The sequence below is a fragment of the Gigantopelta aegis genome, chromosome 13 (genome assembly GCF_016097555.1).
Source record: "Gigantopelta aegis isolate Gae_Host chromosome 13, Gae_host_genome, whole genome shotgun sequence".
Classification (NCBI taxonomy): domain Eukaryota; kingdom Metazoa; phylum Mollusca; class Gastropoda; order Neomphalida; family Peltospiridae; genus Gigantopelta; species Gigantopelta aegis.
Window position 1 is genome coordinate 23173396 of NC_054711.1, and position 16118 is coordinate 23189513.

General features: G+C 36.8%; 1 protein-coding gene and 2 non-coding genes across 3 annotated transcripts in view; all 3 read right to left on the bottom strand.

Annotated features, from left to right (window-relative positions):
* The window catches only part of LOC121387515 (nucleolar protein 58-like), a 39952-nt gene extending 26775 nt beyond the window's left edge, over positions 1-13177 (bottom strand). Inside the window, exons 1-4 of the mRNA XM_041518658.1 lie at positions 13081-13177; positions 8737-8813; positions 1926-1978; positions 549-673 (exon numbers count right to left, since the gene is read on the bottom strand). Coding sequence (XP_041374592.1) covers positions 549-673; positions 1926-1978; positions 8737-8813; positions 13081-13125 — 300 coding nt within the window. The 5' untranslated portion in view covers positions 13126-13177. The remainder of the gene's footprint in view (positions 1-548; positions 674-1925; positions 1979-8736; positions 8814-13080) is intronic.
* On the bottom strand, positions 2612-2697 carry LOC121387898. Its single transcript, XR_005959901.1, has one exon. It is a non-coding gene; the product is annotated as a small nucleolar RNA SNORD70 (small nucleolar RNA).
* LOC121387899 lies at positions 3919-4005 on the bottom strand. The gene has a single exon (XR_005959902.1). It is a non-coding gene; the product is annotated as a small nucleolar RNA SNORD70 (small nucleolar RNA).
* Positions 13178-16118: the final 2941 nt, after the last annotated feature.

The following is a 16118-nucleotide window of genomic DNA, read 5'->3' on the forward strand; positions in this document are numbered from 1 at the left end:
TCTTGGTACACATCAAAGTGATACGTCCCACTTGAACGCCAAGTGGGACGTAACACAATGACGTCATCAATTGGCGCACAACATAACAGGAACGTCAAGGAAACGAAATGAATGATATAAATTAAGATCGATTATGGGTAATAAATAGGATATTAAACTCGCTACCATTTCGTGTCATATTTATATCCCGAGTAAAATAATGTTCAATTGTCACAAGCTTAAGCGAGTGACAATGAAAATTATTTCCCGAGGAAATGGAAGCTCGTTTAATATCCTATAATTCAGTCCCACATTACGACTTTGCACTTTATACAGACATTATGACACTAATACTGATGGAAATGTGGTCTACAATATCAAGTGTTCCCGTATTCTGTTCTTACAGTATATGAACAATCTGATGATCATTTCTTAGACATCAAACTTAATGACCACTTGGTAACCAGTAAAAATAAATATCTCTCTAGACTTTTTTTTACACTTTGCAACTTTTTTTATAAATTGGACACAATTATTCAAAACTCGATAGTTAATGTATACATATTTACCTTAATCACATTGCCAAGCTTGGCATCAGCGACTAACAGCTGTTCTTGTGCATCCGTGGCAACCAGCTTTTTCATCATTTTCTTCAGCGTCTTGCTCATCTTGCCTTCGACAGCTGCGGTTGCCGCTGGAAACCAAGAAATTACAGGGTCAAAGAAAAGAAAGAAAAACAACACACATTGTAGGTCTCCATATTTAAGTGATTCTTGGGAAATGTTTTATTTAACGACACTCAACACATTGTATTTACAGTTATATAGCGTCAGACATATGGTTAAGGAAAGGAAATGGTTTATTTAACAACGAACTCAATACATTTTATTTATGGTTATATGGCATCAGACATATGGTTAAGGACCACACAGATATTGAGGGAGGAAACCCGCTATCACCACTTCATGGGCTACTCTTTTTGATTAGCAGCAAGGGATCTGTTATATGCACCATCCCACAGCCTTCGTTACACCAGTTGTGGAGCTCTGGCTGGAATGAAAAATAGCCCAATGGGTCCACCGGCGGGGATCGATCCTAGACCGACTGTGCATCTAGCGAACGCTTTACCACCGAGTTACGCCCCCGCCCCTTAAGTGATTCTAGATGCAGGAAAGAAATGAAAGGAATGAAAGTTTACAGTTATACGGTGTCTGATATATGGTTAAGAACCACACAGATATTGAGAGAGAATACACACCACTGCTAAGTGGTTTTGGATACACGACAAGTCAACTGAATCAACTCTCGACTCTTTCAGTGGTGTTAAACAACAACAAACTTAACAGCCACTCACGTGTAAATCTTACTTTGGTAAACAAAAAACTAACTTTTAAAAACACAGACCCAGGTTTCAACAAGTTAAAATGAACACCAAGTGTGTTATAAACTACAAACATGTAACCCATTAGATAAAGTTACAATACTGTGAAAGAATAATCTGCGACGATGAAATAGCCGTAATACATAAGACTAAAGCATCTCGATTTATAACTGTTATTTCTCAGATGTATGTGTGCATTTTTAAAAATATGAAAAATGTATTCTGTGGCATTAGAAAAACCTGGCTTGGTGCGTATAAAACCTAGAGTCTACACTCGAGACTCTAATAAGAGCCCGAGACATGAACTTCATGGTAACGCCATACAAATTGTGTGCATGTGACGTCATTTGAGATAAGAGTATGGACTCTTCAAAAGTTTTATAAGCACAGGCCCAGGATGACCAGAAATAGTTTGGATGTACGAAAATGAATAATGTAAATAATAAAATTTAACTAATGTCCAATTTCAATTACCAAATTCTGCTCTAATAGTGAAAATATATGCCGAAATGTTCAATAACTAAATAAAGTCACTCATGTGTGAATGTTACTTTTTTAATCTTACCAGAGAGAGCTTCTGTCATGTCCTTGAACTTCTGGAAATGTCTCAACTTGACGCTGAAGAAAAGAAAAACACCACGATAGAATAAACACAGACAAAGAAAAAAAGAAAGAAATGTTTTATATAACGATGCACTCAACACATTTTATTTACGATCATATGGCGTTGGACATATGGTTAAGGACCACACAGATATAGAGAGGAAACCCGCTGTCACTTCACGGGCTACTCTTTTCGATTAGCAGCAAGGGATAGCACATACCACGGCCTTTGATATACCAGTCGTGGTGCACTGGCTAGAACGAGAAATAGCCCAATGGGCCCACTGACAGGGATCGATCCCAGACTGACCACGCATCAAGCAAGCATTTTATCACTGGGCTACATCCCGTCCTCTGATGGGATTGGGAAAATTAGTGTAAGTAAATCGTAATTGGGACATGTTTTCAGTCCGCTGAATGATGTGGTACACCACTGTTTAATTAATGTATTAGAACATAAGATAATTAAATATAAATGTTGGTGAAAAAACTTGGTAATTTTCATTGTCACTTTCTATTGGGAAGGGGCCTATGTCCAGACACACAGAACGCCTGAATAAATCCCTGGTAATATCTCTCCTTTTTACTTTGTAACTTTAGGTAATGAGACAAACATAACGGTAAATAATATATCAATGACAATATATGTGTGCATCTGCCTCAGAGGTAGTGACGAAACATATTTATCTTCACATAATCAGCAAAATAAATTATACATCATTGGCAGACACACAATCTTTAATAAAACAAGTTCATTTGCTTGATGGAAAGAAAATAATTATGTTCAGGTGACTGTCCTTCCATGAATTTTTACACTATTAGCTAAAACTGTTAGTAAGAATACACATGTATACAGAGCAAGTCTCTCATAATAGCAGTTTCATTAGGTAAGATTTAATAAATTGTCATGACCATCAAGTGTCAATACTGTCACATTTGAGGTGCGACAATAATGGTGGTAACGACTTGATGAAATGTATTAAATTTTTTGCAATTACTTCTTAATTTTGTAATATTTTTTGTTACTTTAAAATTTATACAAATAGAACTGTCAGCTTCAATTTGGGTCTTATTCTACCATCACATATCAACAGTTACCTAATATATATATCAGGGTTTCTGCTAGAGGGTAAAATGGGTATGGTGCCACACCCAATTTTGACAAAATTAATAATTCTTATCATTACTGTATTATTTTCTTAATGCTAACCCTAAAATTAACCCATTTCCTTTCTGTCAACTGTGGTGCATTCAGCACACACATTGTAAATATTCATATCCGTAACGCCAAACCCAAAAATTTCTTTCTGGCAGAAACACTGTATATATGTATATGCATATGTACACACATACACATATACACGCACACATATATTTGTAACTGACCGTTACCATTTGTAAAAACAAAACGGCACCAAAAAAAATATCCAACTATTTGTGATCATTCTACCCCCCCCCCCCCCCCCTCCCACACACACAATGATTCATGAACATCCATAGGTAAACTGAAAACCAAGTTTCACTGATGTGGGACTTTATAATAGATTGTGTGAAACTGATCTAACATGAAACTTTAAATGATCAATTGTAACATGTATGCAAACCTTGATAATGCCATGTATGAAAAAAACGTAATACAGGTCTATCTTGCCTCTTAACTTTGTAATGGTGAAAGGGGGGTGGTGGGCGGGCAGATATTGAGGGAGGAAACCCGCTGTCGCCACTTCACGGCCTACTCTTTTCGATTAGCAGCAAGGGATCTTTTATATGCATCATCCCATAGACAGGATAACACATACCACAGCCTTTGATGTACCAGTCATGGTGCACTGGCTGCAGTGAGATATAGCCCAATGGGCCCACTGACAGGGATCGATCCCAAACCAACTGTGCATCAAGCAAGCGCTTTACCGCCTGGCTACTTCCCGCCCCATGTAGGTATATCAATTTATGTGTGTACATTTGCCTCAGAGGTAGTGACGAAACTTAATTTTCTTCACATAAATCAGCAAAATAAATTATACATCATTGGCAGATACACAAAATGTAACAAGACTATTCGTTTGATGGGAAGAAAAAAGTTATGTTCAGCTTTTTGGTCAAGTGTAACAATACTTACCAAAGCACCTCCAACCATTCATAAATGAATCCGTCCTTTTCCTATTATCTTGGCCTTCAGGCCTGCGCAAATTAAAAATTTTGTATAACCTATTTTGGTTTGCATAACCTGGGTTTTTTCTTTATAATTTAAAAAAATATATATACTTAATTTTAAGAAAGAAAAGTGGCAATGCAGTGTTCGAGATTAAAATATTTGGGCAGTATCCCAGTTGGATACTAACATTTCTAAATCTAGTATCCCACCTGAGAATTTAGTATCCCACTTAAATGAAATACATAAATAACATCGTAACAAACTTGGACGGCACTGTTCTCATTAAATCGCAATCGACATCGTGGAATTTGTGAAATTCACAATAAAACGGAATCGGCAAAAAAAATTGCTGCATCTATTTTTGAGTAATACCGACATAAATTAATTTCTAGCAGTAATCTATAAGTGTTTCTGACATTACTAATAATAAACCTTCCTGTATCAATTTTCTGCAGATGTGGAATCAATATCTCAAATAAAACTTGAAGGGAGGAAACATCCAACAAAAACAATAGCGACTTAGCAGTTCTCAGTTTATTGCTACGCCGCTATTTCTCCAGTGTAGCATTAGACTGGGTACGAGTTGGGGGAGATATTATTACTATATAGCATTAGACTGGGTACGTGTTGGGGGAGATATTATTACTATATAGCATTAGACTGGGTACGAGTTGGGGGAGATATTATTACGATATAGCATTAGACTGGGTACGAGTTGGGGGGAGATATTATTACGATATAGCATTAGACTGGGTACGAGTTGGGGGAGATATTATTACGATATAGCATTAGACTGGGTACGAGTTGGGGGGAGATATTATTACGATATAGCATTAGACTGGGTACGAGTTGAGGGAGATATTATTACGATATAGCATTAGACTGGGTACGAGTTGGGGGAGATATTATTATGATATAGCATTAGACTGTGTACGAGTTGGGGGGAGATATTATTACGATATAGCATTAGACTGGGTACGAGTTGGGGGAGATATTATTATGATATAGCATTAGACTGGGTACGAGTTGGGGGAGATATTATTACGATATAGCATTAGACTGGGTACGAGTTGGGGGAGATATTATTACGATATAGCATTAGACTGGGTACGAGTTGGGGGGAGATATTATTACGATATAGCATTAGACTGGGTACGAGTTGGGGGAGATATTATTACGATATAGCATTAGACTGGGTACGAGTTGGGGGAGATATTATTACGATATAGCATTAGACTGGGTACGAGTTGAGGGAGATATTATTACGATATAGCATTAGACTGGGTACGAGTTGGGGGAGATATTATTATGATATAGCATTAGACTGTGTACGAGTTGGGGGGAGATATTATTACGATATAGCATTAGACTGGGTACCAGTTGGGGGAGATATTATTACGATATAGCATTAGACTGGGTACGAGTTGGGGGAGATATTATTACGATATAGCATTAGACTGGGTACGAGCTCGAAAATACTGTTACTTAACTTCACCAGTAAATGACGACTTTCATTGTTTCAGCGAAAAATAAAAACGCAGGATTAATAAAACAAAAAACAACATTATATGGTATCCCGGTGGGATACTGGGTTCTTGAAGTCTGGTATCCAAAATTAAATTCTGGTATCCCCGGGATACCATTAATCTCGTACACTGCAATGGTAAGTAAAAAGTATATGTATACAAATGTTTAAGAGATTTAAAAATAATTATAATGATTAGAACTATTGCAATAAATTACCAAAACATAGTCTTGACCTATTATATAAAACACATCATCATGTGTGCATAACTACGTGTGAATAAATAAGAATTCATTGCAGGGCAATTGCTTACCATTAATTTTATAATATTAGTCTTTTATGTGTATATAATGTCCAGGCCTTTCCCCAGGATTTTTTTAAGGCGCTTACATATATAGTATCATTATAACAAAAAAATCAAGCCAAAAGAAGTGGGGTAGTGCTTTGAAAACAGTTAAGTGTTTGCCTTCAATCCATCAAATCATGTTGGGGTTGTTTTTGTGGGGTTTTTTTTTTTGGGGGGGGGGGGGAAATGTTTTTCACAAAAACCCATCAATTCCCCACCCCCAACAATTTCATAATTTGCACCATGTTGTTGCTGTTGATTTCAGCGTCGTGTTAAATGCTTGTCACCTCACAGTTTAACAAATACATATCTAGCATTATCTAACAAACATGATTATTGTAAACTAATTCAGTGTACGTTTAACTGCAATTTGTATAAATACTGCATGTTCATTTCCTGCGATTGCGATCTCAGTGCGTGCTCTCGACCATAGCTACAAAATTAACAAAGACAAAGGAAATAACGAAACTGCAGTTAGGTATTCATTGATGCAAACAACTATTGTTTTTCTACACATTTACATCAAGATTTACTTCCATGTAATCGTATTGTTCATGTCCGCAATGATGTCTCTTGACACGTGGGTGTCAGCTGACTCTGAAGCGTGACATATATTACGCCGAGCTTTCCTCAGTTCAGCCAACGAACGTTCTTCCTAACGTTCGCGAACTATTTGATTGGTGTCCGTAGTGTCCATTTGGTTTAACGTGAAGCGCGCAAACCAGTGTAGTGAACGTTTTGTTTTCGCTCGGTCTGGCTGAACTCAGCCCTTGGGATAGCCGACATGTCTTTCGGCCCTGAACTGGCATGTGTATTCAAATTGACAAGCAGTGTCGGTTTGGTTCAAAGACTTTACAAAATTAAAATAATGGTGACATGTTTTACTCAAGAATTTCACCTTCAGAGATGTTTATTCAATTAATAGGTATTTTCTTTGATTTGTCTTGATGCGTAATTCCCAAGCATACATACACTATTACAACAAGCAGTTATCTGGCGGATTAGTAGTAGCCGATCACCTGTACCACGTGATCAGCACAAGCCCGCCGACAATTAAAACGGTGCGATCAATGGACCTCAAAGTGAACATCTAAAGAATTGCAGAGATACCAAATGGAAGTGTGATAATGTGTGGTCCTGCAGTTAAGGCGCTTACCAGACATGAAGGCGCTTACTTGGCTGGCTAAGGGAGCACGGGCCGTGTCGGCTTATCGCTCTAGGGAAACCCCTGATGTCATGACATTCAGTGGTGAGTGGGAGACTCGGTGCCATCTTCCTTATTTGAGGAACAGTGGATACTGATACTGCCACTGTCATCATCACTGCCACTATCCGATTCGGAATTACAGTTAATAATAAGATCACTGTGACTGGTTTATCCTGGTTGCTGATCCAGTTCGAGATTGTAATGATCATCACAATATCACCATTTTTGATTGGTTAAATCTGGCTATAACGCCTTCTAACTACCAATGGGAATGCACCTACTTCGCAAGATATTTATACAAACTTGACTGGTTACGTTACGTGCTACGAAAAAGCACTGAGCCGGGAACAAGTCTAATGTTTGTACTCGCGATAAAAATCTGTTGGTATGTTGCTGGGATTAATCATTTTCTTTGTGGAGGATGCCCCCCATAGCCCCTATTGACTGTGGTTGCATTCAATTCCGTATCGCCATACCCAAAACATTTTCTGGCAGAAACATACTTATAGTGTGCGATTTGGTTTAAAAAATTTAACCATCATAAGGAAAGGAATGTTTTATTTAACGAGGCACTCAACACATTTTATTTACGGTTATATGGCGTCAGACATATGGTTAAGGACCACACAGATATTGAGAGAGGAAACCCGATGTCGCCACTTCATGGGCTACTCTTTTCGATTAGCAGCAAGGGATCTTTTATATGCACCATCCCACAGACAGGGTAGTACATACCACGGCCTTTTTTACACCAGTCGTGGTGCACTGGCTGGAATGAGAAATAGCCCAATGGGCCCACCAATGGGGATCGATCCCAGACAGACCACTTTACCACTGAGCTACATCCCGCCCCTCAAGTGTCATAAGGTGTCGCTGTTTGCAAATCAAAAGCCCGGCACCAACCCAGCGAGCCCTGCCGTGCGTCTCCAGTAGAACAGAAGATACAGATACACTACATGTTTTGCATGAAATCGTGGAAAAGATCGCTATTCAAGACTATGGTTTCCTATGATTTTGAGATATATGCTGACTGTCATTTCGAAGAATCAATGTAATTTGTATATGTAATTTTTACGAGCCACGAGGGCTCGTATGCTAACTAAGCTAGAGAGTACTATATTATTTTTGCGAGCCTCGGACTCCTACTCTCCTCAAAGAAAGAAAGAAAGAAATGTTTTATTTAACAACGCACTCAAAACATTTTATTTACGGTTATATGGTGTCAGACATATGGTTATGGACCACACAGATTTTGAGAGGAAACCCGCTGTCGCCACTACATGGGCTACTCTTCCGATTAGCAGCAAGGGATCTTTTATTTGCGCTTCACACAGGCAGGATAGCACAAACCATGGCCTTTGTTGAACCAGTTATGGATCACTGGTCGGTGCAAGTGGTTTACACCTACCCATTGAGCCTTGCGGAGCACTTACTCAGGGTTTGGAGTCAGTATCGGGATTAAAAATCCCATGCCTCGACTGGGATCCGAACCCAGTACTTACCAACCAGACTCTCCTCAGAATCGCATACTGATACTTACATTTTACTAGCTTCATCTGCATTTTCAAAATCTAGGTACAGGTTTTCTGTTTTTTGCAATTTCTTTTCTTTCAAGAGCTGAAATGAAGGTAAATGGTAAAAAGTAGAGTTAAAGCTACAATAGCATTTGTATTATGGCAAATTTAAATGCATTATGCATGCAGTCATCAACATATCGAATACATCATATGTCCAGTATAATACTGAACACATGATATATCCAATTTTATTTGGTGTAACAGATTTATCATTTATGTACAATTTACTGAAAGGTTAAAGTGTCAAGTTCTGTTTATAAATTTAAAAAAGAAAGAAAAAAAAGATTAAACGAATTATTCCAAAATAGGCTATGTATTTTTTTTTATATATATACAATATTCCTTTTCACTTTCAGATTATCAATTTTAAATTGAAGAACCCTGGTGAGCATGCGTGCAAGAAGAAACTTTCACAATATGGGCCACTATGCAGTGAAAAGCATCAAGATATTTATGTATGTATTTATAAGGAAAGGAAATGTTTTATTTAACGATGCACTCGACACATTTTTATTTATGGTTATATGATGTCAGACATATGGTTACGGAGACAGACCTCGTTTTTGACAGGCACGAGCGCCAACACGCCCGTCAACTTAATCTGACGGGTGCGAAATAATGCCATTGAGCCTTGCGGAGCACTCACTCAGGGTTTGGAGTCGGTATCTGGATTAAAAAACCCATGCCTCGACTGGGATCCGAACCCAGTACCTACCAGCCTATTGACCGATGGCCTAACCACGACGCCGGTGTAAATTTTGAAAGTAGTTGGCGAATTTTATTTTAATTTGGCGAAATAATTTCATGTTAAAATTGACATTTTTTTTAGAAAGTAACTGACAATTTCTGCAATTTTTGAAATTTAATAGACAATTTGGCGAATTGTTTTGCTCACCGAGCTAGCCCTGCAATATGGGGGTGGGTGGATGTATTCTTTTATTTCTTCTTCTTTTTTCTAAATACAATTTTTGAGCCAATACTCGCTTCTTTTCTTAAATAGAGCTAATTATTTCTTTAAAACAGCAATATTTATGCTGGTTTTAACTGCTGCTTTTTTGTTGACTGGTTTTTTAAAGTAACCCATCAATTACCCACCCCAACAATTTGTAATTTATTATTATTGTTACTGTTATTGATTTCCACGTCATGTTAAATGCTTGTTGTTGATTTCAGCTTGTAAAATACCTAGCCTGAGAATGCTGACTTCACGTTTTTACAACTATTCCATTTACGTCAGGTATTTTTTTATTAAAAAGATAATGAATTGACATTTACGGCCTTTTCAAAATCCTTTTAAGATGTCACCTCAGTCTACAAATTTACATATTTGATTTAACAAATATCATGATTATTGTAAACTAATTGGATTCAGTGTATGTTTAATCTTAATTTGTATAAATACTGCATGTTCCATTGCATATGCATGAGTGCAAAATTAACAAAAACAAGGAAATAAACGAATGAAACAGCAATTAAGTATTCACTGATGTGAACTATTGATTTTTTAAAACAATTTTACATCAAGAATTACTTGTGTGTATTCGTATTGTTTAATGTCCGCAACGTCAACCGTAACCTATATGTTGAACACATGCCGTTAAACTTAATAACGGTGATTATCAAAATAAGCAAACATAATAATGCTGTATTCTGGATGACACCGTTTCTTATTAATGGTCGAGAGATCACTAAAAAAATATTATGCTAATTGAATATTTGGTATTATTATTATATTTCAGGTTTCATTCTCATTCGTACCGAGTCGTTTCGCCCCCCAAAATAAATATTTTATTAGTTTTGGAAGTCTTTTTTTTCTTCTGTTTATTCATTACTCATGATGTTATTTTTGTGCACTGTTCCCATGTGCAATGTTTAAATGCAATAAATTTGATCTTATCTTACTAAATATTAAGTAATTTTCTGTCTTTGGATATTAATGCCGTATCACTATATCAGCTGTTTACTTTCTGTCGGCTAAAGCTAGACGAAATCAACATACCATTTGAACCTCAGCTGGGTATGTAGTATATTTAATAAGAAACCACAGCACATCAGTAGTATGCAGTGTGACTGTTCATAAATTAATTATTAATGTGAATACATTGTCTGTATATTACCAAAAAATTAGGGTGAATCGAAACATGGGGCGAAACGACTTGGTTAGAGGTACGAATAGACCCTGCTCAAAACAACTCGGGTGAACTACTAATAAGGATGAAACGATCTGTTACCGATGGTACTGCAGGAGTGTTCCCGCTTGAAACATTGTTAAAGATACATACTTTCGAGCAATATTTTCAGAATATAAAACAGAAAGAACACTAAAACATGTACGAGTATGTACCGTTAACAAAAAGCGGAACTATTGGGGTGGTGGCTGCCGCGCTTGCCGCCACAACTCCAACAGGGATGCAGTTGATTCGTCCACTGAGGAACTCAAGACGATTCGTCCACTACAAAAAATCAGTTCCAGACGATTCGTCCACTGGGTTTTTATTTCCCCAGTACATTTCGTCCACGAACTAAATAATGTGTACTACATGTACATGGGTACTAAATAAATTATTAGATATATTTTAACCCGTATTTTTTTTGCTGTGTCATAAATTTACAAAGGTGAAAATAAATTATATTGCATTAGATTACGCTTGGTAGATGTTCTTAAATAACAATGCTCTGCAGACAATTCATTCGCGTTTCTATTTATTTGGTTATTGTTCGTTTCTATAATGTATGCCTTTCACGCTACATGTTGTAGGATGTTTTTAGTTCAATATGCCCAGTAAAGATAATCTTTAGCCCTTCCCTTTCAACTTGTTTGGTTTCTGTTTGCTTTACCAATTAAGTGTACAGGTGTCCTCTATTGTGATATTGTGAAGTAATTAGCTTAACCTTGTTTCACCAAGTTGGATCCAGTAGCGTCTAAAACATTTAATTAAATTGGAATTGAAGTCTTTTATTTCGAGGTTATTAGGCATATGGAGATAACGTGACGAGGGAGGGTACAGTGGATAAAATTTACGCCACTGAATGAGAACATGACATGGTAATAAAGTCTTCCGACGTGGAGGCTTGCATTACCTATTTACCACATCGTGACATCAGACATGTGAGATAATGTACGAGCGAGTGGACGAATCGGAGCGGTTATAGAATCTGTCCGCCACTAATCCTGTAAAACGAGGGATTTTTTTGTGGGGATTCTTAAAAAAAGTGGGGCATGGTTTTTTGAGGGGGGAAAAGAAAGAAAATAAAATTATTTATTTAGAAAAAAATAATACTTTTTTTTTTTTTTAAATATGGACATCAAGACTTATTGGGGGGGCCAGGCCCCCCCCCCCCCAGCCCCCCTTGCTAACCCTAATCACTCTGTAGCCGTGTAGGCTATCAACACTTTTCTGTAACAATCGACCGACAAAGTTCCTAAATTAAAATAAAGTAAAACAGAAAATCAATCGACCCTATATTCCTAAAACAAACTAAACCCTAACCGTTCCTGAAATAAAACACAAAATAACGCAAAGTTCCTAAAATAAAATAAAATAGAAATTAACTCGAGTTATTGGCTTTATTTTAGAAATCGTCATAGTTAAAATTATAGAAAATTACATATTCGTTATTTAGTGTAGGCCTATAGTAAATGGTTGTATTTAGGTGGCGCACATATTCTATAACCGTACCGATGAATCGTCCGCATAATAATCAATACAAACAGTTAATAAAAACTGGATATAAATGTTGAATTCTAACTCTATTTAAAAAAAATTGGTTATAGTATGCCACAAAATAATGTTAAGAAACGATTATAATGTCAAAGAAATAACTATTAATATGTTTGAAAAAAATGCAGTCATCAAGTGGACGAACAGTCTGGAAAGCCTCCAAAGTCCCTGCATAAATTCAACGTGCAAACGAAAAATGGGCAACACAAAACTATACTTGTGCGAGCGACACGCGGAAGAGTTCGATCCATGCCCCTCTATTAGTCTATAGCTATATATCGGTCTTTAAAGACTAACCCTAAGGATAACCACTGAAGAGGGGGGGGGGGGGGGTGGGGGGTCGATGTGCGGGTCAAACTCATGAGTTTTAAAAAAAAAGTGGCTTAGATGACAGTGTCAAAGGAAAGTCTTTCCCTTTTTTTTCCAGTAATCAGTATTGTTATGATATTATCACTGTAAAATTAAAAACCACGTGTTTCCAAAATGATCATTTATGATTTATATAAATTGCACGACTGTCATTTGCGCTACATTGTAGGGAAATCAATATTTAAAGACTAAAAATCACGTGAATCTCTTGCATACCTTAAATACAGCGTAACCCGCCGGAGTTTCAAATAAAACCAACATCGCAACAAAATTAAAAACAGCCAAACTGAACACGCGGTCCCAAATCACAGTCTTCTTTTACGCATGCGTATAAGAGTGCAATACAAAACCGAATAACCCTGCGATACGAAACGATAAAAAGCCTATAATCTTAGCTGATAAATAATGCAGTAATTTCAGTTTGATTTGACGTAAGAAGAAAAGTAAAAGTGTTTTGGAAAAGAAAAAAAATTTAATACTATTTTTGTGTGCAATTTATAAATCATTTGGCTCAGTAATAAATAACTTGTAGTTAGTTTCAAAGTATGAAAAAAGGCCTTTCTCGTGGGACGGGCTATAAGAAATGAGATACCTGTGCAGGGACAATTTTCATATTCATTGATAAATATTTTCACTTTACAGGAACCCTGCAAGACGTTTTAACTTTTACAGCTATAAATCAGTTTAGCCTACTTATGAAGAAAAATAACGTGCATGGTTTTTTTAAATAAAATGAAAGATAGAAAAAACATCCTTGAGACTAGGACGTCGCTGCAAAGGCAGGTCTATCAAGAGTTTATCTTTAACGATACCACTAAAGCACACTGATTTATTAATCATCGGTTATTGGATGTCAAAGATTTGATAATTTTTATATAAAGTCTTAGCACATGCCACGGCCTTTTTAACAGTTTGTGGTGCAGTGAAATAACCCAATGGACCCACCGACGAGGAACGATCCTAGACTGACCGCACATTAAGTAAGCGCTTTACCACTGGGCTACGTCCAGCCTCTGAATGATTGAGAATGCATAGGGTTTAAAACGGAATTTTTATTTATAGAAATTAAGCCCCATGGACTTAAATTCAAATAATATTTTAAAACACGAATCTCCTATAGGTTGCAAAAAAAAAAAATATATATATATATATCTAGCGCTGGTCTTCGCGTCGCCCGTGTGAGATACAAACCTACTGCAAAGACATTTAATTATAATTTGTTTTACGGACTACCAATAGTAGAACACAAACGTATATTTTTCGGTAACAGGTCGTTTCGCCCCTGTTACTAGTTCGCCCGCGTCGTTTCGACCCGGGTCCATTCGTACTGTTAAGGCCACCTATTTTTTATTAAATGGTTTACGGATTTTTTTCACACAAAATATATGTAGGTGGTCGAAATAAAAAATATAAAAAAAGTTTTGGATCCATTTTTTAATTATTTTTTTCTGTCGGAGGAAAAAAAAAAGAAAATGTTCAAATCCAGATTATTCATCATGAACACACACACACACACACACACATATATGTTGCAAATGGATTTTGTGGTTGCATGTACTTTCTCATTCACTACCATTCTGCTTCCCGGGTTTTACAGTATTTATATCTCGTTTAAATAACTAATGTGGATATATTCATGTTATTTCAAAACAATTACACTAATAAATATATAATTGGGGCCATTCGACTCACTTTTGGGGCGAAACGACTCCGTACGAATAAGATTTTAGAATGAACCAACCCTGGGTGAACGGGTCTAAGGGCGAAACAACACAGGGTTCGAAATGGTTTTAGGGCGAAACGGCCCGGATTCAACAGAAATTGGTCTGCACATGTCGTAATTTTACTGCTTTAGCATTCAGGCATATAAATACTGTATTATACATAGATACTTATTGATTTATACTTTTGATATGTATTTATGATGTTGAATTAGTTAATACAGACATACTACGATAAACTGTTCAATTCTGCTACTTGAAATTCTGATTTCGACATATAGCCGCTTTTCGCAAGTATCAATAACAACAATAAGATGGTGGCCATGCACCTGTGCACCCGCACAGTACACGGCAAAGTCAAAACGCAACGTACTTCTGAATAAATAATTTAACAAAGACAGAATATGATTTGACAAGTATAATTTTGGGAAAAATACCCTTGAATTACTTTTTTTTTTTTTTTTTTTTTTTTTTTTTTTTTTGGTCAGAACGGCGGTAAAATAAAAACAAAAAAATGGAGGTTTGCATTTTTATTTTTCCAGCGGGACTTTTTAATGAACTTCGGCGGATCCGTAAACCTATTAATCAAAAACGACTGGCCTAACGGAGTCGGTTCGCCCCTATGTAGGGTCGTTTCGCCCTTTTTTTAAATTTTGTTAATAAAATTTTTTATTCATTGCTTTATCATATATGCCCACCTCAAACTTATCCCACCCCTCCTGGCCCAGACTTAGTCACTGGCGAAAGTCCGAGATTAAACCCGCGCTTGCGGTGGGTCCTACCGACAATAAAATGGGCGGAGCTTCAAGCCAGAGATAATGATCACGTGATCTAAGTCTAGCGACAAGGTCAGTCTATGAGTTATAATTAAACAAATACACGTGGCCTCAGAGAAAGAAAGCAGTACTCACGCAACGTTAGAATGAAGAACCACATTCCCGGGTTTTTTTTTTTTTTTTATCATTTAGATTAGAAATAAATATGATCTACAACAGAATCCCAAATATCTCGTGCAAAGTTGCGAGTCTTCGGTTTTAGATTTTTTTTTTACCAACTGTTCTGCGTGGACAACGCGGATCTTCATAAAATGTCACCAAGGTAAAATCGCGACCAATGTTTTCTTTCCAGTCTAAGATGGCTAGGTTACTTCTTCGTTTATATTCCTTGTCAGAGAAGGAAATGCGTTTGTCATGGTATAACAAACAAGCATTGTTGAATGATTCCACATAGTGTGTATCGACACATGTGACGTAGTCTTCCGGTGTTTTGTATATGACAAGTCGCTTGATTGCGCAATCGAAAAGTTTGATGGCGATCGGGTCTCGCAATATGATTTTGCTGGGCTCGTAGTTTTTATCAGTTTTGCATCTTGATTCAGGCAAACAGTTATCGTGTATATTTTGATAATGTAAAACTATATTGTCAAGAAGACTTCTCAGTTTTTCTGACGATCCACCACAATATTTCATGGCGTAATAACAATGCGTTTTCACCGATGCCGCTTTGTCAGACAATTCACCGTGCCATTTCACA